At 62.4% G+C, this 22,207-nt stretch overlaps 2 protein-coding genes across 3 annotated transcripts in view; both read left to right on the forward strand.

Moving 5' to 3' along the window:
* The first annotated feature begins 110 nt into the window (after positions 1–110).
* Positions 111–3,422, forward strand: PMVK (phosphomevalonate kinase). 2 transcript variants are annotated; one of them, XM_077841385.1, is made up of 5 exons: positions 111–311; positions 1,249–1,312; positions 1,399–1,551; positions 1,644–1,773; positions 2,342–3,422. In XM_077841385.1, exons 1-5 carry the CDS (start codon positions 226–228, stop codon positions 2,476–2,478), a joined length of 570 nt encoding a protein of 189 aa, XP_077697511.1. In that variant the 5' UTR covers positions 111–225; the 3' UTR covers positions 2,479–3,422. The 2 variants fall into 2 exon arrangements, with proteins under 2 accessions (XP_077697511.1, XP_077697512.1); XM_077841386.1 differs by lacking the exon at positions 1,249–1,312 and having other exon boundaries at positions 114–311.
* Positions 3,423–13,739: 10,317 nt separating this feature from the next.
* The window catches only part of KCNN3 (potassium calcium-activated channel subfamily N member 3), an 81,746-nt gene continuing 73,278 nt past the window's right edge, over positions 13,740–22,207 (forward strand). Inside the window, exon 1 of the mRNA XM_077841381.1 lies at positions 13,740–13,859. Within this exon, the coding sequence (XP_077697507.1) occupies positions 13,800–13,859 (60 nt within the window). The 5' untranslated portion in view covers positions 13,740–13,799. The remainder of the gene's footprint in view (positions 13,860–22,207) is intronic.

Below are 22,207 nucleotides of genomic sequence, written 5' to 3' on the forward strand. Positions count from 1 at the left end.
GCGCCTGGGATGGGCCGGCCCATGTCCAGCAGAGGGGGGGAATCGGGTTTCACTACGTAGGCGGCAGGGTGAAAACGGACTGTACCACGGCGGGCCTGAGAAGGAGGAGGAGCTTCCGGCTGCTCGAATGCACGCAGGGGAGTCCGGTTTCGGGGCCTCCCCCGGCCCGGATGGTCTGTCCCGGGCGGGCCCACGTGCGCTGCGCGGCGGGGGTGTCCGAGCCCCATGGCCGGGCTCCCGCGGCTGGTGCTGCTGCTGAGCGGCAAGAGGAAGTCGGGCAAGGACTTCGTGGCGGAGGAAATCCAGAACCGGTACCAGATCGGGGGGGATCCAGATCCGGGACCGGACCGGGGGGGAAGCAGGAACCGGACCGGGGGGGAACCGGGACCGGGCTGGGGGGGGAGCAGGGACCGGACCGGAGGCTGGGATCCAGATCCGGGACCGGACCGGGGGGGAGCATGGTTCGGACTGGGGAGGGGATCCAGATCCGGGACCGGACCGGACCGCGGGATCCGGGATCGGACCGGCGGGGAGGGAGCAGGGTCCGGACCGGACCGGCGGGGAGGAAGCAGGGATCGGACCGGACCGGAGGAGCCGGGCCTGCGGGGAGCCGGGCCGGGCATCCAGGACCGGGCGGCGAGCTGGGGGTGGCTCCGTTCGCGGCGATCCAGGCCAGGGGAGGCCGCGGTGGCGTGACGCCGCTCAGGAGAGGAGGGAGGAGCCCGGGGCGGGGATGTGGGGCAGCACGAGGGGCGGGGGCAGTGAGGGCCCCACGTGGGGGGCACCTACGCCAAGGTGCTTGTATCGGGACCCCCCATCGGGTGGTAGTGGGGGTCTAAGGCCTGGGGGGGGGGGTTGCTGGCCGCAGTCTGGCCCTGGGAAGCCCCCCAGCGTCAGGGCACCCCCGGATCAGGGCGAGGCTCTGACTTGGCAGCACCCCAGCTGCCCCACCACTGGGGTGCTGGTAGGCAAGGGTTCTCAAACTGGGGGGTCGCAAGGTTATTACTTGGGGGGTTGTGAGCTGTCAGCCTCCACCCGCAAACCCTGTTTTGCTTCCAGCGTTTATACGGGTGTTTTAAATGTATAAGGGGGGTGGTACTCAGGCTTGCTGTGCGAAAGGGGTCCCCAGGATAAACGTTTGGGAACTGCTGGGGTAGGGGGGAAATGCATCTCTCTCTTCCCATGGGCCTGGCAGGAATCGGGGCCGCTGCCTGTCACCCTCCAACCCCTTGTGCCTCCCCCTGGCAGGTTGGGGCCAGATGTCTGCGCCATCCTCCAGCTGTCGGGACCCCTCAAGGAGCAGTATGCCAAGGTACTGCCCTGCCACCCCCCCTGCGGCCCAGGAGGCGCCCGGAGCGGCTGAGCCCAGGCTCAGGGCCACCTCTTCTCTCTCTGCAGGAGCACGGGCTGGATTTCCAGCGGCTGCTGGACGCCAGCGATTACAAAGAGACCTACCGGAAGGACATGATCCGCTGGGGGGAGGAGAAACGCAACACAGACCCGGGCTTCTTCTGCAGGATCGTGGTGGAGGGTGTAACGCAGCCCGTTTGGGTAAGGAGGGGGCCAGCCAGGGAGAGGGGCAACTAGGAGCCACTCCCCCTTGCCGGCAGCCCCCCCCCCGTGACGTCTCCTTCCCCGCGCAGGTGGTGAGTGACACCCGGCGCCTGTCGGACGTGGAGTGGTTCCAGGACGTGTACGGGGCCGCGGTGCAGCTGGTGCGGGTGGTCGCGACAGAGGAGACGAGGAAGAGGAGGAACTGGGTGTTCATAGTGGGTGAGTGGCACCGGTTTGGGGTAACGACAATGGCTGAGAACTGCCAGGTTCTGCTCCGTGTTCAGCCATCATGAGCCAGGCACCAGCAAATGCTGAGGTGTGCGGGCGGTTCGGGTCTTCGCCTTGCGGCCTCTGAGCCTTTCAGTCACGCTCGGGTCTCGTTTCCCTGCACACCGTGAGTCTGGGCACTTCTCTGGTCTCTAAGGGAGAGTGGAGATTCTCCCTGACTCCTGGGGCTTGAAGAGAGACCGCACAAAACTCCCTGGGGTTGGCGTATTGCACCCCCAGCTGCCGCTGCCCCCCTGGTTCCTCCCTCCCAGCTGAGCTGTGTGGAGCAGCCGAGGCTGGAGGAGGAGGACTAGGGAAGAGCCGTTTTCCAGGCTGGCTCTGCAGAGTTTGCCTGGCTGTGCCATCCCTGGCTGGTGCCCTCAGCCGTCTGGCTGCAGCTCATGGCCATCCAGCCAGGATTGGGAGTGCTGGGGCCAGCACCGGGTCGGGGGGACGGTGCTTGTCCATTGCCCCAGTCCATCTGCAGGGAGCTCACATCTCTGGGTTTGCTCCTCTCCAGGGGTGGACAACGCAGAGTCCGAGTGCGGCCTGGACCAGGGCGTGACCTTCGACTGGGTCATCACCAACGACGGGGACGAGCTCTCCCTGGACAGCCAGCTGGAGAAGCTGCTGCACTTCATCTACAGCAAATTATAGCGTCCTGCAGCGGGAGGAGAGGCCAGGCACAGCCCAGGACTCAGACCAAAGAAAACGTCGCAGAAAGCCCCATCCCGGCTGGGACCCCACTGTGGGAGGCGCTGCAGGTGGAGGGCCAGGCGCGCTGAGTGGGGCTGTGCCCAGACTCCATTCCTTGAGGGCAGAAGGCCAGTTCCTGTGGTTCTTTTCAGAGCCCGTTCCAGGGGGTTTGCACGCTGCCCTGCTGCAGGCGCCGTTCAGCCTCTCGCCCTGCGGGACCACCCTGCACTGAGACCAAACAGCGGACCCCAGAGCAGGTCCCTGGGCTCTTGCCCTGTCTTCAGCCTCTGGGGCAATCCCTCTCCCGGGGTGGTACCCAGAGCAGGGCTCTGCTGTATAATGAGCTGTAGCTGCCCCGTCTGCCCCCAGAGGGCGTAGCGCCCACCGCTCAGGCCAGGGGTTCTCAAACGCTTTGTACTGGTGACCCCGTGTGCGGGGCTGACACCTCGCGACCCCCAGGTTGAGAACCCCTGGCTTTGGCCCAGGCCGCTTGGTCCCATCTCACCAGGTCCCTTTGCATCCCCGCTCATTGGCAGCGTGGCCTGAGGCTGCCATCGCCTGCCCCATGATGCCCAGCACCGCTGCCCCTTGCTTAGCTGCCAGCCTCCCTGCACCACTGTGCCCAGACGACTCATGCCCCCTGTGGCGGCGGCGGCTGTCTGTGTCTTGTCATGGGTGCCCAGATACCAGCCTGCTCCACTCTGCACTGCTTTCTGCGTCCCGGGGACCCGGAGCCACTCATGCCCGTCCATCTTGCCTGCTGCAAACCCCCGCTGGGAACGTAGCTCCCCCTCTGGGTGCGCTAATCACGGCCCACGGCGCCAGGACAGGTGTCAATACGAGGGGAGCCAGAGCAATGAGGTGTCGCTGCCCCTGGAATAAAGCTGACAGGTGAGAAACGCCGACCCGTGTACGCCCGTTATTTACCGCGTGAAAATGGGGTGAAATCCCAGCCCCCGTGGTGCCGGGTTCTGGGGGAGGGGCTGCCTGGGGGTGGAGCTCAGCCATTCACGCCCCCTCCCCAGAGGCAGCTTGCCCTGGCACTGCCCAAGGACGTCCAGTGGCTGGCTCTCTGTCGCAGGAGGTAAATGGTTCTCAGTAGCCTCTCAGAATAGGACAAGAAGCACTGGGCTTAAATTGCAGCAAGGGTGGTTTAGGCTGGATGTTAGGAAAAAATTCCTGACTCTCGGGGTGGTGAAGCCCTGGAATAAATTTGCCCAGGGAGGTTGTGGAATCTCCATTACTAGAAGTTTGTAGGAGCAGGTTTGACAAACCCCTGTCAGGGATGGTCTAGATCAGTAGTTCTCAAACTTTTGTACTGGGGACCCCTTTCACACAGGAAGCCTCTGACAGCTCACGACCCCCCCATGTAATAATTTCACAATCCCCTCAGGGGTCCCCATCCCCAGTTTGAGAACCCCTGGTCTAGATGATACTTAGTCCTGCCATGAGTCCGGGGGGCTGGGCTAGATGAACTCTCCAGGTCCCTTCCAGTCTACGATTTTGTGAGGCTGGTGAGTGAGCGGCACTCTCACCAGTGGGGGGCACTGTGCCCCAATGCTGAGTTAGGTGCGAGGGTGGGAGTATGGGGTGCCTCTGGCTGGAAGGGAAGCAGGGCAGTGCCAAGCCCATTACAACCCGCAGTGCTCTTGGCTGCAGACAGGATGTCTCCTTCCACTGGTCCATGAATTGCTCCAGCTGGGCTGAGAGCCCTTTGCTTATGGGGCTCACCAATGGGGGGGCTCTCCCCTGCGGGCTGAAGGCCTGGGGCCCACAGCATGGCAGGAAGGAGCCTGTCTGGGCAGGAACTGGGGCAGCCCTAGTGAGATGGTGGGGCGGGGGTTCAGTGGCATTTATCCCCCCGCAAGCTCGGGCTGCCAGCCGGGTTCATGGAGCGTTGCCAGTCCCTGCTGGGAGCTGCTTCCCAGACAGCACGGCCCCATCCTGCCCCTTGGCCTGGTTACCTGCAGCCCGGTGCCGGTGCCGGTGCTGGGACCAGGTGCGTCCTGGCTGAATCTGCAGCTCCCTCTAGTGGCCTCCTGTCAACGGTGCAGCCCCTGGGCCTCGGCTTTCTCCAAGCTGTCAGAGCAAGTTGGGGGATTAGGGGGACCAGCTCCTGTGCGGCTCCAGGCCCAGATTGGCTGGCTCAGGGGGTGGGGCAGGAGGTACGGGGCCATTTCCTTCTGGGGCAGGGGACCGGCTGGCTCGGGGGCAGGGGGGACTGCACTTGATGGTCCCCCATTTTTCTAAAAGGAGGGGGGACACTCCAGGCCCCAGAGTTCCAGCCCCCCAGCGTGAGGGCATGTCAGCGTTAGGCACCAACCCGTGGGTCTCCGGCACGAAGCTCGAGGCCAGAGCATATGGCCTGTTGGTCCCTATTGAATATTTGTCCACATCTCACCCACTTGGCTCCAGGGGGTGGAGGGGCAAGGAGGACTGTGGGTTGGGACTGAGGGGCACCAGCAAAGGGGTGGGAGGCAGGTTCAGGGCTGGGCTAGCTGGGACAGGAGACTGGGGGCCATCCTGGATCGAGAAAGTCACCAGCCCAGACAAAAGTTAAAGTAAGTTTGAGCCCTCGCTGCAGGTTGGGGGGGTGGGTGTTCCTATTTGGGTTTCGGAGGCAGGTTTGTTTGGATCTGTAGAGAGGAAAATCAAAGGCTGGAGCTACAGCCCCTCCAACTGCCTCAGCCCCCATGCTGAGCCTGCACCCCTCCGAGAGCCAGGAGTCCCCTGCCCTGCGTGCATGGGTAAGCGGTTTAACTCCTGGGGCTGGTGCGGCGGGGGCATGGCAGCTGGGCGCCTTGTGCTGTGGTTAATAGTTTTGCTGCAGCCAATTCCCTGTGGATTAGCTACGTCCTAAGCAGAACGAGCCAATCTAATAACTAACAACTGCAATCCTGTTTCCGTGTGGAGCAGCTGGCTGGGTCAGGGTGGGGCTGGAGGACACTGCCCCATGGGCTGCTCCGAGGTAATAAGGGGGACCGGGGGTTCTGTGCTGGACTCCAGCAGCCCTCGTCCTAGACCTAAATACTGCCCAGAGGGGGGAAAGGGGGCTGGGGCTGTGCAGCCCTCTCTTCCCCCTCCCCCCCACTTCATTTCTCACAGGGGCCACATTCTGGGGCTGGCAGGACTGTGACTCACGTGCCCTTGCTGTGGGGCATTGCTGCATTGGGAGCCCATGAGAGCGGGAGCTCCCGGAGCCCTGGGGCAGCACCGCTGCAGTGTCTAGGAGGAGGGCTGCCCTGAGACCCCGGGCGGGACTAGCTGCACGACGGGTGGGCCTGCAGCCCCTCTCGCTGTGGGAGCTGAACTGCTTTCACTCGCTGCCCCCGGCTTTCCAGCCACACACTCGCATTGCTGGGGAGCCCTGGGCTGGGGGTGCTGAGCGGCACAGCCCAGCCCCCACTCAGTGCCATGGTAGGGTATGTGGTTACTGCAGGGCTAGGCTGAGCTTTGGGTCCAGTCGTGCCCCTTCCCAGCCTGGGGGAGGGAGGACTGACCAGGCAGCTGGGTCTGGGGGTGCCCAGCCAAGCCAGTCTGACGGAGAGTGGTGGGGTCGCTCAAGGTCCCTGCACTCGATGGCAGGGGGAGCTCCGGGGGCCACGTTCATCTACAGCCCCTGGGCCAGTCCACCCACGCACCTGCAGCAACCTGGGTGCGGCGGCCCAACAAGGCAGCCTGGAGGCCCAGGAGGGGAAAGCAGCAGGGACTTGGGCAAGGCGACTGCATTTGCCAGCCCCTCTCAAGATGGTGAAGACAGGCTGGGCCGGGTCTCAGGGCTGAGCTGGGGCGGGGGAGAGCTGGGTTCAACGCCCAGCTTTGTGGATGAGTCCCTGAGGCAGAAGCAAACGGCCAGTGATTTAGGGGCCTGAGGGGAGAGAACCCCAAATGTGGGGTGGTTCCTGTGGCATATGGACATTGTAAGCTGTTGCTTTAAATGTCAGGGGATTCCTGTTCCTCGTGCAGCCTATGGCATTCTGCAGGGAAGCCTGTCCGACCAGAGCCAGCCAGCCAGGGTGGGGTCAGTTGTGTGTCTGCCCTGGGAGCAGCCTGCTTTGTCTCTCTCTGGCTTTGGGTTCTTGGGTGTTACTGCTCTGGGGACTAAGCAGTCAAACCACAATTCAATGCAACCTTGCAGCAAGTGTTTGATAGTTTGATCTGGCTTCTGTTTGCGTGCAGTGAAGGTAAGCGCTCTGCACCGTGGGCTGATGGAGACAGGCTGCCATGCTACCCCCACAGAACACTCCCAGGAGCCAACCCTTGTTCAGCAGCATGGAGCTTGGTTGTGGGACCTGTGTCAGGGCAGGCGGGAGCTCTGGGGGACCAGGGCCCCTGCTCCGAGCTGGCCTTGACGGGCTCCATAACTCCTGTCTCCAGCTGCTGCCCATAACCCCCACCCTCTGTCTGCTGCCATCAGCCTTGTCAAAAATCACATCTAAGGCGATTAGAGGAGATGTTATATAATCGCAGCAGCCACGGGAGTCTCTTTAAAGGGGCAGCAGCCCCTTGAACTGAGCAGGGACCTCCTGGGGCAGGGCCATCCTCTCGGGAGAGGCCTGGGCCCCATCTCTGGGAGACAGCTTGGCAGGGTGCAGATGGGGGATGGCCGTTAACCACTCTGCAGCCTCCCCCTCCTGCTCTATTTCCCCTCCCAGAGGCTTAGGCCCCACTCGGCGGGGACACAACGTGCTGGCGTGGTGTATGTCAAGCTACAGTGCCCTCCCTGCCCATGCAGGGACCCCCTCCCCAGGCAGCAAACAGCCCACCCTAGTGCCAGCTGGGGACGCGGGGTATCGGCTGGTTAGCGATAGCTGGATTGGCATCCGCTCCCTCCTGCACCCAACTCCCTCTGTCCCTGGCCCAGCCCTTCTGCCCATGCCAGCCCCGTGGGCAGGCATCCGCCTCCTGCAGATCACGGCTGAGTCCCCATGAGCGATAGCAGCAGGAAGCCATGTCCATGGCAACCCTTTAACTCAACTTTATGGATGCATCAGCTGGGGCTCCTCGCATTCGGCACCCTGAGGCCATACAGCGCTGCTGGGGAGGCATGTGTCCCATCTCAGCAGGGGAGGCTGCCCCCTCCTCCCCTGGCTGGGGGACCAGCCCCTGGCTGGGGAATGGGCAGCCGCAGCGTCTGCTTCGAGCTGGGGAGGGTGGAGGGGACGGGCAGTGGGACAGGCGCTAGCAGCGCCGGGAAGAGGCAGAGCTTGATGCGAACAGCCTTTGCATCGCAGCGCAGAGCTGCCGAGGTGCAGCGCGGGCAGGAGGGAGCCTGGGGTGGGGGAGGGGGCATGGCACGGGGCTCGATCTGCAAAGACCCCCATAAAGTAATGGGAGGGTGCACCAGCAGGAAGGGGGGGTCTGGCACAGCCCCCTAGATCTCTACTCATGCCTTGCAGATGGAGCAAAGGGGGAGCCAGTGCACACAAGCAGACGCCTGGCCTGGCAGATGGGGCAAGCAATGGGCACGAAGCAGGGAAAGGGAGGGCGTAGGGCAAGGCTTCCCACTACGGCCATTGGGGGGAGTCTCTCTCGGCACAGATGTGCCAGCAGGGGTTGCCACACACCTCATTAAGCACCACAGGAGGGGCCCATTCCCAGGCATGGGGCAGAGGCAGGCAGGTATTGACCGTGGTTACGACCAGCCTGGGAGCTGCTGTAGTGGGACAGATGCTCCAGGCCCCTCCTAGAATGGACAGTTTGGAAGTGAGCTGCCCTGAGAGGAGACACCCCCCATCAATTAGGGGCAGCTTCTGCCATAAAGCTGGAACTTTAAGGTAGCACCACTGTGGGGCGGCCCCTTGGACCCAGCTGGCCCTCCATGTCCTGCACGTGTGCGCCAGGCAGACAGAGGGACATGGAGCTCAGCCATCGGCATGTTGCCTCCCTTCTCCTTCCTTATGTTCTTAGCTTCCATGAGGTGAGGGGCATCTCTTGAGGCAGAATCTCGGTCCTCAGACAGGCCATGGCATTGCCACGCTCCGTGCCAACTGCTCTTCCGCTCGGAGCTCAGCCTTGGCCCTGACTGCCGTGTTCCAGGGGCGCCGCAGGGTTGATTTAGGCATAAAGAGGAGGTTTTGCAAGAGGCCCAGTGATGCTGCAGCTGTGGGATTTTGTGAACCCTGGTGGAAGCGGCTCTGTTTGTGGTGATTCCCCCTGCTGTGCTGGGAGCATGGGGCTTGCGCAGAGCAGGCAGGGAGAGAGGTGGGCTAGTGGATCCTGGGTCTCTACACGCGGCACTGCAAACAGCACTCGGGCAGTAAAGAGCGGGCTTGATCCACAGATACGAACACATGAGCTGCACACCAGCACTGTGCTGGCCTCAGCACAGACAGCCAGGCACGTTCCTAAGAGCCTGCAAGATCGGGGCCTGAATTAGGAGTTTAACCTGCAGATAATCAACAAAGCCAAAGAAGTGTGGGTCTTAAAACAGCGTAACGAAGCCATTGCCCTGGGCAACTCACGGCAGCTACTGGCGTTAGAATGTGGATCCTCATGCTCTAGATCCCAGCTCACCTGCTGCTTGGCCTGAAGGAGATTCTCCTTCAGCTGGAGACAGTATAGCACCTATGACACACAGTTACCCAGCGAAGGGCAGGGATTGTACAAGTACGTGCACACACAGGCCGCCAGCCAGTCACAACAATGTTAATTTCAAGCTCCCTTGAGTTGTTACTAACCTCCAGGAAACGAAGACCCCGTCTTGTGATGAGCTGTGCAGGGGCTCGTTGCAGGATCAGGGCCCAATGGGAAGGGGGGCGCTGTGACGTTATTAATCCCTTATGCTCTCTTCTCTGGGGAACCTGGGAAGTTGGCAGCTCGGGCATTTGCTACCAGGATGCTCCTCTGCCTCCCAGCCAGACTCTACCCATGACGAGCCGTGTTTCTTTTATCTGACTGGATGGTCGTTGAAGAGCCACGTGTTCATCAGCCCTGGAGAGAGAGGCGGTGCTTCGGGTACCTACCTGGTTTTTGGATGAGCCAGCTGCCCCCACCCTGAATTAGCCCACGTTTACTGCCCCCCCCCCGCCCACATGAGGAATGAGTTTGCCACCCCAGACTGCGAGCAGCGGGAGTGCCAGCCTGGAGACGGGTGCGGCCATTCACTCGGTACTGCCAGCTAATAGCAGGTGCAATTAAAAGCCATTTTTTAAATGAAATTCCTCCAAGAACAAGACAAGGATCCTGGCGGCTGGCAGCTGCTGCTTGGCACAATCAAGCCCGGAGTGGAAACAGCAGAACCTGAACCATCCATATTTAATGCCATGGAAAATGTAATTATAGTGGGCTGGCGTCTGCAGCCAAACCACTCGCAGGGGATGGAGGCCTCTGAGGGGTTAAACGCTGCATTTAACTAAAGCAGTCCTCTGCCTCTCCCCTGCACCTTGTGTGGACATATGGGGGCTGGGGCATCTGCATCCATTGTACCTGAGCAGATGGATCAGTGTTACACGGGGCTAGATCAACCCAAACATGCCTGATATCGCCCGTGAGACGCAGGTAGAAAACACGCCAAGAGTCCAGCCGGGCCACTGGAAAAGCCACAGGAGAGCACATGAGATACCAGCAATCCCGGTCTGAGCATTGCAAAAGCAGGAAGCAGATGGAAGCATGCCGCATACAGAAAGAGACCGCAGATGTGTCTTCCTTTCCCTAGAAAGCTACCTTGCTTCACAGCCGAAGCAATGCCCCCTTGCTAACGGTGTTCTCTCTCCAACCCGTGGCTCAGTCCTCTTGCCCTTTACACTGAGAAAAAGCAAATCCAGTACGCTCCTGCTGGTTGGAATGACCATGATCGATGTTTCACTTACCTGCATGTGACTGGCTCCAAGTGAGAAAGGCAGGGGGCAGATTTCCTGGTACCAACAGCATGAAGCCAGAACAAGCTTATTTTTGAAGCAGCCATTTCGACTCAGGTTGTGATCTGCCCTCAGCTCTCCAAGCTGAGCAGGACAGGGCCAACTCACACCCAGCCTGCGCTCCAGGAGAAAATGGTGAGGTGATTCAGTAGAGGGTGCTCGTTCCCCCTGAAGCAGTCCCCGGGGTGCAGCTGCTGCAGATAGGGATCCCATGGCACTTTCCCCAGAAGGCAGGTTGTGAAATCTCTTGTCCCAGCCAAGTTCTAACTCTGCTAATCCCACTGCGTCAATCAAAAGCCCCCTGCAGTTTCAGCTGATGTCTTTCAATGGCTGTCTAGCCTTGCTGTATGCTGTTAAAGTGCTGCTATGCCCCTCCCCAGAAGTGACTGCATTGCAAGTGTGGGGAAAGGCATACCCTGAGTGTAGAAGACTTGTGAGGGCCCACTGGGATGAAATTTTTAGCATAACTTTATAACCTGCATTTGTAAATGAGAGGGGACTGAATGGGATGTTCTAATGGGTCTCTGAGCCAACGGACTCTCCTCTAGCCCTACGGCAACCGGACCCCCTTCTATGGTTTCATTCCAAATATCAAATGATTGCATCCGTTAAGTCCAAAGAGTATTGTTCCAATTTCACAGTTCCTGGGGGTCATGTTGGCCTCTGACAGACCAGGTGGGAGATAGATGGATTGAGGGATGGGGGAGGGGGAATCCCCAGGCCTCTCACAGACCAGACAGCTGCCTCACCTCACGCGTCTTTACTGTGTAATGACTGGTGTGAGTGTGGTCACATCCACGCCACTTTACACTTAGAGCCTCTCCGTCACTCTGGGGCAAGGGGCTGAATAGATGCGGGGGAGGTTAATGAGCCACCCCCCCATCCCCTTCCCAACCCCCAGGGCCAGTTTCAAACAGATCCCACAGTGGGAGGAGAAGGGCAGAACAAAGAGAAAATGAGGGGTCTGGTTGCTCCCCCAAATCTCTGTGCAGGAATTCCCCAATTCCTGCTTCTGGGGCACTTGGGAAAGGAATTCAGTCCCTGCTGTACTGCAGTGTCCCTCACTCTGCCTCATGCACCTCCTGCTCCCACCTCAACTTCCACCCATGCGTTCCCCCACCCCCTCCATGCACCCAACCCACCTATGCACCCCAGCCACCCCGCGCCCCCTCCACACACACAACCCACCAAGGCCCCCACCAGGCACCAACCAACCCATGCACCCCCTGGTTCCATCATGCACCCAACCCACCTAGGCCACCTGCCCCCACCATGCACCCCCTGGTTCCATCCTATGCACCCAACCCACCTAGGCCACCTGCCCCCACCATGCACCCCCTGGTTCCATCATGCACCCAACCCACCTAGGCCACCTGCCCCCACCATGCACCCCCTGGTTCCATCATGCACCCAACCCACCTAGGCCCCCCTGCCCCCACAATGCACCCCCTGGTTCCATCATGCACCCAACCCACCTAGGCCCCCAACCCCCACCATGCACCCCCTGGTTCCATCATGCACCCAACCCACCTAGGCCCCCTGCCCCCACCATGCACCCCCTGGTTCCATCATGCACCCAACCCACCTAGGCCCCCCTGCCCCCACCATGCACCCCCTGGTTCCATCATGCACCCAACCCACCTAGGCCCCCAGCCCCCACCATGCACCCCCTGGTTCCATCATGCACCCAACCCACCTAGGCCCCCTGCCCCCACCATGCACCCCCTGGTTCCATCATGCACCCAACCCACCTAGGCCCCCAGCCCCCACCATGCACCCCCTGGTTCCATTGTGCACCCAACCCACCTAGGCCCCCAGCCCCACCATGCACCCCCTGGTTCCATCGTGCACCCAACCCAACTAGGCCCCCCTGCCCCCTCCATGCACCCCCTGGTTCCATTGTGCACCCAACCCACCTAGGCCCCCCTGCCCCCACCATGCACCCCCTGGTTCCATCGTGCACCCAACCCACCTAGGCCCCCCAGCCCGCACCATGCACCCCCTGGTTCCATCATGAACCCAACCCACCTAGGCCCCCTGCCTCCACCATGCACCCCCTGGTTCCATCGTGCACCCAACCCACCTAAGCCCCCCTGCCCCCAACCCACCTAGGCCCCCAGCCTCCACCATGCACCCCTGGTTCCATCGTGCACCCAACCCACCTAGGCCCCCAGCCCCCACCATGCACCCCCTGGTTCCATCGTGCACCCAACCCACCTAGGCCCTCCTGCCCCCACCATGCACCCCCTGGTTCCATCGTGAACCCAACCCACCTAGGCCCCCAGCCCCCACCATGCACCCCTGGTTCCATCGTGCACCCAACCCACCTAGGCCCCCAGCCCCCACCATGCACCCCTGGTTCCATCATGCACCCAACCCACCTAGGCCCCCCTGCCCCCACCATGCACCCCTGGTTCCATCATGCACCCAACCCACCTAGGCCCCCTACCCCCACCATGCACCCCCTCGCCTCGCCCCTCCCGTCCCCTTCTTCGGGGCGCTCCCAGCAGACGCCGCCGCCCCTAGGCCCCGCCCCGCCCCGCCGCGGCTGGGCCCCGCCCCTCCCGGGCAGGCGGCCAACTACAACTCCCGCCCCGCCCGCCGGCTCCGCGCAGGCGCGGCACCGCCCCGCGGCCGGGGCGGGGCGGCCAATAGGCTGCGCCGGCGGGCGCGAGGGGGCGGGGCCGGGCGCGGGGGGGGCGGGGCCGGCGAGCACAAGGCGCCCGCCGCGCAGCCCCGGCGAAGCCGCCCAGCCGCCCCGCGCCCCCGCCGCCGCCCCGCACATGCCCGCGCGCGGGAGGGAGGCCGCCGGGCACGGGCCGCCGCGGGGCGCGCGCTGAGGCGGCCCCCGCCCCCCTCAGCATGGAGGCGCCGCCGCCGCCGCCGGGGGCCCCCGAGGAGCCGCCGCGGGCCGGGCCCCGGCTGCTGCACGCCTCGCCCGGCGCGCCGCCCGCCGCCCGCCCGGGCAGCCAGCGGGCCCTGAGCGAGCCGCCGGGCGGCCCCGCGCCGGGCCCCCGGCACCGGCAGCCCAGCCCGCTGGCGCCGCGGCGGGACAGCAACCCCTTCACCGAGATCGCCGTCAGCTCCTGCAAGTACAGCGGCGGCGGCATGAAGCCGCTCAGCCGCCTCAGCGCCTCCCGCCGCAACCTGCTGGAGGCCGAGCCCGAGGGGCAGCCGCTGCAGCCCTTCGGCCCGGGCCCGCCGGCGCCCGCCCCGCCGCCGCCGCCGCCGCCCGAGATCGTGGTGTCCCGCGAGGGGGGGGGCCCGCCCGCGCCGCCGCCGCCCGCCCGCCGCCCGCCCGCGCCCGGCGCCTTCGCCCGCGCGCCCAAGCGGAAGCACCAGAACATCGGCTACCGGCTCGGGCACCGGCGCGCGCTCTTCGAGAAGCGCAAACGCCTCAGCGACTACGCGCTCATCTTCGGCATGTTCGGCATCGTCGTCATGGTGATCGAGACCGAGCTCTCCTGGGGGCTCTACTCCAAGGTGGGCCCCCCCCGGGGCGACTCCGGCGGCGGGGGTGACTCTGAGGGGGGCGGGGCTGCGGGCGACTCCGACTCTGAGGGGGGGCGGGGGCCCCCCGGGGGGTGAGGCGGGGGGGGCAGGTGTGACTCCGGGGGGCCCCCCCGGGTGACTGTAAGTGGGGCGGGGCGGAGGGGGGCAGGTGTGACTCTGAGGGGGGCGTGGCAGAGGGGGCTAGGTGTGACTGGGGCCCTCCCCGGGGTGACTCTAAATGGGGCGCAGGGGGGCAGGTGTGACTCGGAGGAGGGCAGGTGTGACTCTGAGGGGGGCGTGGCGGAGCGGGGCAGGTGTGACTCTGGGGGCCCCCCCGGGGTGACTGTAAATGGGGCGGGGCGGAGGGAAGCAGGTGTGACTCTGAGGGGGGCGTGGCAGAGGGGGGTAGGTGTGACTGGGGCCCTCCCCGGGGTGACTCTAAATGGGGCGCAGGGGGGCAGGTGTGACTCGGAGGAGGGCAGGTGTGACTCTGAGGGGGGCTTGGCAGAGGGGGGTAGGTGTGACTCTGGGGCCCCCCCGGGGCGACTCTAAATGGGGCGGAGGGGGGCAGGTGTGACTCTGAGGGGGGCGTGGCGGAGGGGGGCAGGGGTGACTCTAAATGGGGCGGGGCAGAGGGGGGCAGGTGTGACTCTGAGGGGGGTGGGGTGATAGTTGGGGGTGGGGGGCTGGGGTAGGGGGCTCGGCCCAGGGGCTCTGGGGGTGGGGGGAGGGTCTCAGCCCTCCCTGGGGTGCCCCAGGGCCCCCAGGCGTTACGGAGCAATCTCCAGCGAAAGGTTTTATGTTCTGTGATAAAACACTCCAGGGACACGTTCCCCCCCAACCTATAGCAGCCTGGGGCGGGGCTCCCTCCCCCGACTCCCTCTCCCTGCGCTGGCTCTGCAGCTTGGCTCTCCCCACCCGGGGTGTCCCCCCTCCATGCCCACAGCAGCAGCGGGCATGGCCGCAGGCGAGCCCCCTGGCTGGCGGAGCGGAGGGGCCGGGGGCGCTTGGGGCAGAGGCACCTTCCCCACACGCTGAGCAGAGCAGGGGCCCCGGGGATCCACGGTGGCTGGATGCGCTTTGCACTTGTTACAGCCCAGAGCTGCGGGATGGGGACAGGGTGGCGGGAGAAGCCGCTTCCTCTGAGTTCACAGTGGGGGTGGGTGTGAGGGGGGATTTGCCTGGTGTCAGTTCTCTCTCTTCTCCTCCCCTCCCCCCCTTGGCTATCCCCGTGGGGTGGGCGGGCTGCTTGGTGCTGCTCAGCTGTTGATTTTCAGTAGAGCTAATTTCAGACAGGGCGCAGCTGTTGCAAGGCTGGCACATTATTCTGTGAAACCCAGCCGCGGAGCAGGGGCCGGGGATGCCTCTGGCAATGGGAGTCCAGTGGCTCTGGAGGGCAGGCGCTGCCCCTGGCCCCTGCCAGCCACTGCCTTAGTTCTCAGTTCCCCCTCTGTGCTCAGAGAGCGCTCTCTGATCCCCACTTTCCTGCCCTCCACAGCTCGACCCCCATCCCTCCTGGCAGCCCCGATGGCCTGGCTCCTGTGGGATTCTTCGCTCTGGTGGACTGGCCGCCCCAGAGCTGCTTTTTCCTCAACGCCTGCTCTTGTGTGTATTCTCATAGCCCCGGTTCAGCCTTAGGGCCCCTTGTGTGGGGGGGCTGTACAGAGACCCTGCCCAGGAGGCTCCTTGTTTGGGTGTGGCTGGGGATTCCCCTTGGCTGGCTCTGTCCCCTTCGGGAGAGGGGGCCTGGCCCAGCTATGTTCTGCTATCTGCTTAGAGGAAATTTCCCCATGTGATTGAGCCTTGAGCCCAAGCAGCTGGACCCTGGGGCTGGCTGAGCCCTGTGAAATGCTTCCTTCCTGATAGAAAGTGAGGGCGAAGTTGCCCCACCCCCCCATCCCCAGCTGTCCTGCCATGGGCTCCCCTGGAGCTGGGGATGTGCCTTTGCCTTGGCACAGGGGGTAGCCCCTTGTGCCTTCGGCCCTCCCAGGAGCAGGACCCCTCTCGCAGTAGCACTGTTCCCAGAAGGAAAGACCCACCCCCTTTTTGCTCCAGTGGATACACTGAGCCAGCACGTGGTGGTGCTGGTGGGACTGGGTTCCCCAGGGCTCATTGCATGAGTCAAGCTCCGTGACTCCCCCATGGGATTCTGGGCTCTACCCGAGGCTGGAGCGGGCTGGAGCTGGCTACCTCCTAACTAAGGGATGTCTGGTGCCTTTCCCTCCTGTTCCCTTGGGCTCTCCCGACTCCCCATGCTCAGGCCCAGAGGAGGGTGGCTGTCTGTAGGCAGTGCTGGCATGCAGGGGTCACACCTGGCTCCTCCGTCTGTCTGGCCTTGTTTGCAAACAGCCACCAGCCCTGAGGGCACAGCTGTCTGCTCGCTGCCTGGCAGCCCCCAGCCTGGTCTCTGGGGTGGGGCTGAGCCTGGGGGTGGGGATCTCCATGCTCTTGGATTTGCGGGCTCCTACAAGAGGGTCAGCAGCATTTCAACCCCCGTGGCAGGGGTGGCACCATTAAAATGGCTGCTTGGCCTCCCTGGGGCACTGCCCTTGACCCTTGCGGCTGCTCTGCGCCTGGGCCCAGCACTTAAAGAGGTCTGAAATATTGGGGGCTGTGCCCTAATCTGGGAGCAGCCCAGGCTTAGTGCCCCTCACGATCTGGCTTTAAGTATTTTATTTTGCTGGCTCTGCGGCCCCAACCTCGCTTGAAAACACTGCCTGGGGCTGGATGCTTGGGCCACAGTCAGAGCATGTGCAAGCGGGTCCTGCCGACCCCAGCCCTGAACAGGGCCCTCGAGTACCAACTGCTGGAGACAAGCCCCTCGGCTCAAAGTTGATCCCTGTGTAGTTAGAAGCTGCTCTGTGTGAGCCTGTCCGCGCAACATGTGTGCGAGACCCAGTGTCCTGGCTTGCTCCCTAGCACCCCATGTGGCAGTGAATGGCACACTGCGCGCCCCCTCTCCCCCAGAACTCTCTGTGCCCGGAGTCTGTGGCACAGGCACCCCCAGCTAGTATACTGGTGTGCCCCCCCACCCCCGGCTCCCTTTCTCTCTCTCTCTAGCTGTGCGCTGGCAGGGATATGAATAACTCTTTGTATAGACATCTGTCATGTTATTTATACCTATCTGGAGAGGGGAGATGAATAGGCATCCACGCTAGCGGGGTGTGTGCAGTGCAGGCAGGGGCCGGTGGAATGGTCAGGCGCTGGGCTATGTGGAGAGGGGGATCTGTGCAGCTTGTCCTATTCCTTCGCATTCCTTTGACTCTTGCTAACAGGGGTTTGCAGCCAGGCAGCTGGGCTGGTGTCAGGCAGAGCTCAGGTCACATGGGCACAGAGGGAGCAGCAAGATAGGGAGTTGTGTGGGAAGGGGCTGCTCTCTGCTTCCTGCAGCAATCTGAGGAGCTGGGCGGTGGGGGGGCAGAAGAGGAAAGGCTGCTTCAGCACTCAGCTCCTGCCTTCCTTCATTTCCCTTGAAACCAAAAATCAGGAGGAAAGGAGAAATGCCTGACCGTATTGGTGGGTGCATAGGGCACCCAAATGGGAGACTGGCACTGATCTGCGGGGTGGAGCATGGCTGGGTTGGGCTGTTGGCTGGGCTATGCAGGGATTGAGGGGCGGGGGGGACGACAGGGCTAGTTCTGTGTGTTTCAGAGAGGAATATACAGGCGGTGGGGTGAGTGTTCAGGTCACCCCCTGCTGCAGCGAGGTCCGTGGCACCAAGGGCATGGGGTAGGATCCCCTGTGCTCAAATTAATTCCACTTAGGTTTGCTCAAGGCTCTTGGGTGGAGGAGCTGGGTGACTCCAGGGCTGTGGCTCTGACTTGCTCCCTCACCCCCCAGCTGGCTGCTGGATCTTTCTGGTGCCTTGTTCCTATGTGGCCCTGATGTGGCTTGCCCAGCGTAGGTGTGGCTGCTAGGAAAGGTCTGGCCAGTTGCTGTCCAGGAGAGTAGCTGCAGTGTGCCATGTTTGCCCCCCCTGCATAATGGGATGTTGCTGGTGCCGCCTCCTTGCTGGAAGGGAGCCTGTGGGTGGTGGATCCCCAGGGAGCAAGGTGGAGGGGGAAGGATCTATTTCTCCCAGAGCTGCCTCTGCCAGCACTTGCCCCTGTGTGGGGACGAGGCTTGAGGTGATGCTGGAGCTGGCTCTGCCCCATGTTGCCCCACAGCAGGGCCCCAAGCCATGTCCTGACCCTGACCCACTTCCTAGGGGCCATTGGGAGTTGGGGTGGGAAGTATCTGTGGAATGTGGGGGGGGGGAAGGGAATGGGACAAGACTTCAATCTGTGGGTGGGAGGGAGGTGCTGCTCGCAGGTGTTTGCCCAGGAGGCAGAGGGGGGTAGTGGGAGCTGATCCACCTTGCTCCTGTTTAATCCCAGGGCTCTGCAGGCTGCGGCATGAGGAATCCGGCTGGCTCTGCTCTCTGCCTTCCCGTGCCAGCAAGGCTGGCGCTTTCCTTTGCGGTGATGCCCACCCCCAGCCCCGTGGCTGGCTCTCTGGGCCCTGTCTACCCCGCAAGGGGTCTGGGAGGGCTGGGCCCCTGCTAACTATTGGTGTCAGTCCTACCTAGCAAAGTACCTTATCTGTGCGGGCAGCTCTGTCCTCGGGTGCTGGGTGCTTGCCTGGCAGTGCCCATTGCCACCAGTGGGTGCCCTAGATAGTGTATTGAGGTTGTGGAGTCCAGAGGAGGGCGGGGGCACTCCAGGCTTGGAGTCTCGTCAGTCCGGGATGCCCTCCAGCTGGCTCCACATGGTCAGCGGTTCCTGGCTATGTGCACGAGCTCTGTCATGCACACAAGCCTCGGCCCCAAAGACCATGGAAGGAGCACATGATGCTTCATCACTCTGCCAGTGTCACGGAGTCCCTGGGCAATGCTCTGGAACTGCTCCCCATGAAGCCAGTCAGGACTCTGGGAAAGTCTCCTTTCTGGGAGCAGCCTCTCTCCAGGACACACAGCTCACACAGCTTCCACCTTCCTGCGCCTGACCTCGGAGCATTCAGCATCCTCTGCCCCTCAGTGCGCTTCCCACAGCCAGTCCGCCCACATGGGGTCTTGGGGAAGCCAGAGGGTCCTGCCCCCCAACTCTGCAGTCAGACGTGACTCTCAGCCAGCCAGTAAAACAAGGTTTATTAGACAACAGGGACATGGTCTAAAACAGAGCTTGTAGGTTCAGAGAACGGGACCCCTCAGCTGGGTCCATTTTGGGGGGCAGTGAGCCAGACAACCATGTCTGCACTTCACTCCATGTCCCAGCCAGCCCCAAACTGAAACTCCCTCCAGCCCCTCCTCCTCTTGGCATTGTCCCTTTCCCAGGCCAGGAGATCACCTGAGTCCTTTGTTCTCCAACCCTTTAGCTCTCACCTCGCAGGGGGGAAGGGCCCAGGCCATCAGTGGCCAGGAAACAGGGTGTCAGCCATTCTCTGTGTCCAGACCCCTGCACACATCTGCCCTCTAGGGCTCTGCAATGATCATACACCCTTATCCCACCACCTAGATACTTAAGAACTGCCTGGGGAAACTGAGACACCCCCACACTATTCAGAGGAAACATTAAGAACAGTCCCACTTGGTCACAGCCAGCTATAAATCCTCCCCACTGAGCCCCCCGGCAGGGAGTCTTTCCTGTGCCTGCTAGCCCAAGGCAGCGCTTCATCTGGCTGGAATCCCCCCTCCCTGCTGAGTCTCAGCTGGGCTAGGCCAGGGAGTGAGGGGAGAGATGGAAGCTGGAGAGGGCTCTGCAGGGCGAGCTGCCCCCATGCCTCTCACATCTGGGCAGAACAGAGCTCATAATATGATCTTCAAAGATTGTAGCTTAGCATGGTGTATGATCTTCAGAGATTGTAGCTTAGCCAGGGCTTTGTAGAGCACTCAGTGCTGGGACAGCAAGGGGGCTGTGGATGGGGATAGAGGGGCATTGGCAGAGCTGGGGGTATGGGGCCCAGGTTTGGGCTAGCAGGGGTTGTTTTGGCCAGAGAGAGGGGCTTTGGCAGAGCTCTCTGGAGGAACCCTTTGCTGGGTCTGGCTCCAGCTGTCCAGATGCACTGTGGTCTGGAAGCTGTGCTTTCCGTGGTGCAGAGACCAGGAACCTGGGTCGCACCTGCTACTGGGAAATCAAGAATAAGCTGTGCACCTCTGCCTCCTGGGCAAACACCTGCAAGCAGCACCACCCTCCCACCCACCCACCGCAGGACTGGGGCCTCCTGAGCCGCCTCTGGCTGCAGGCTGCCCTGGGCAAGAGGTGTCCTGACCACTCCCTGCCACAATGAGAAGGGTTGTGGACCTGGTTGCAGGGTCTGCTGCAGTGTCCCCATCCCTTGCCCCCCCGCCCCCAGTGTGAAAGGGGTCGAGGATGCTCTATGGCCGCTGTTTGAAGCTCCAGCAATGCTCCGATTCGTCTCTAAATATCCCCAGGAAGCTTTCTGGCCCCACTGTGTTAGGAACAGGAGCTCACTGGCCGTGTCCAGAATTCTGTGCTCCTGCAGGGAAGGGGCTGGAAGGAGCCTGGGGCTGCTGCAGTGCTGGGCCCTGGCCTGGCTCCAGCCCTCAGCTGAGAGCAGAATGCCAGGTGCTTGTTTTAGCCTCTCCCTAGCTGGAGGATAGGGCCCCTGCGGCCCAGGGCGTGGCACCTGGAGCCAAGAACTAGGTGCCAGCAGACAGCACCCCTGTTCTAGGGAGTGTGTGGTGTTGTAGGGCTGTTTGCAGGCTCCACTGTGAGGGCTGGCATGTGTTATTGTAGGACTGCTCGTGAACACCATGCCATGTGTGCCACCTTGCCTTCCACTTGGCTGAAGAGGGAGCACTGCATGCTGGGATTTGGAGTCTGGGCGGGGCACCCCAGGGCTGCTGGCTCCCAGGTGCAGTTGTGCCATAGAGCAGCAGCCTTTTGGGGGTGACCTAGCTATGTGCCAATCACACCCAGCAGCCATGCACCCAATGGCGACTGAGTGTGAGGCTCTCCAGTTCTCCTTGTCATGTGGCCTCCCTGGCAGCCTGGCACCCCCATCCCTTTGGTGAGTGATGGGTTTGGGGGGGCCTGTTCTAGATTGGGCCAGATGTTGGGGTGTCCATGCCCCACACCGTGTGTGTGTAATATATATATATATATAAGGCCATGCAGCCGCCCTCCCCCGACACATGTGGGCACATGCCTGTCCTTGCTCCAGGTGCTCACCTGCCCTAAGCCCCAGTCTCCCTCCGAGCTGGGCTCTGCTTGCCAATGAATCACGTTGATCTCGTTTCTGCCCGCTCTTGGGAGTGAGCATGGGAGCCAGGACTAGCTCTTCCTGTCCAGGCCCCTCTGGAGCCGACTTTGACGGGAGCTGTGCATAAAGACCGGGGCTGTGTGGCAGGTTTTCCCAAAGTATCGTTTGTCTTGTACCTTTCCGCCTTGTCGTGCCATGGCCCCAGGGGGGCAAAGGGGATTGTTGCTCCGTTTCCTGGGCTGTTCCAGCTTGGCTTGGATTGCTTTTTATTAAAGCTGGAAAGCAGCATGCATGCAGGGGAGGGGGGTCTGAGAGACTCCTCCAATGGGCAAAGAAATGTTAACGTGCCCTGGATTCTGTATGCTTGCTTGGCTGGGGTCACCCACACAGCTGGGCCTTTCTTTGGACTGAGCCCTGTTGGGGTGACAGACTGGTATCAAAGCCACTGTGCTCAATCAGCCTAACTTCTGTCATCGTCCCAGCCTCTTCCCATGTCCTGAGAGCAGGGTGATGGAGGGGCAGGTCCGGAAGGGGCTGCAGGTGAGCCCGGTGCAGTGAATCCCATGGGCAGAGAAACTAGGAGGATTTCGCTAGTCACCCTGTAGTGACAGTCTCCCGTGGCTGTGCTCCCCTCTTGGGACTTGGCAATGGCAGGCGAATGCAGGAGGCCTCTGAGGGGGGGCATAGTGGTCTCTTTGCAGTGAAGATTTCAGCATGTTAACAGGCTGTAGCCAAGCTTGTCCTGGAAGAGCCATGTGTCTGGGCGTGAGCTGGGGTTTGCCTTTACTGATGACAAGCTCAGCTCCATCTCTTCTCCCCGTGCCGTGATAGTCCCTAAGGATCCTCCTGCAGCTTTGTTCAGCCAGCACTCTTGATCCCCCTCTCTCCAGAAGGCCATGCCCTTGTCTCTGGGTGGGATACTAAGCCACCTGCCCAGTGAGTCAGCAGGACCCACTAAACCCTTTCCTAGCAGCATTCACCCCTGCGTTCAGGGTGGAGTGCGACAGATGAACGCTGCCAGCCTCCTTCAGGGCTCCCTGGACGGCTCCATGCAGCTGGCACTGACAGAATCTTCTGGGCATGTTTGTATTCTCTGCTTTGGGAAAGCTCCTCAGCTAACAGCCATTCCTGCTCTGACC

Source organism: Eretmochelys imbricata, chromosome 24 (assembly GCF_965152235.1).
Source record: "Eretmochelys imbricata isolate rEreImb1 chromosome 24, rEreImb1.hap1, whole genome shotgun sequence".
Classification (NCBI taxonomy): Eukaryota; Metazoa; Chordata; order Testudines; family Cheloniidae; genus Eretmochelys; species Eretmochelys imbricata.

Excerpts from the sequence above, each read along its gene's own strand:
- PMVK (XM_077841385.1), top strand. The coding sequence starts at position 226 with ATGGCCGGGCTCCCGCGGCTGGTGCTGCTGCTGAGCGGCAAGAGGAAG. Across the intron at positions 1,313-1,398 it reads TCAAGGAGCAGTATGCCAAG|GAGCACGGGCTGGATTTCCA; the intron begins GTACTGCCCTGC and ends CTCTCTCTGCAG. Across the intron at positions 1,774-2,341 it reads GAACTGGGTGTTCATAGTGG|GGGTGGACAACGCAGAGTCC; the intron begins GTGAGTGGCACC and ends GCTCCTCTCCAG.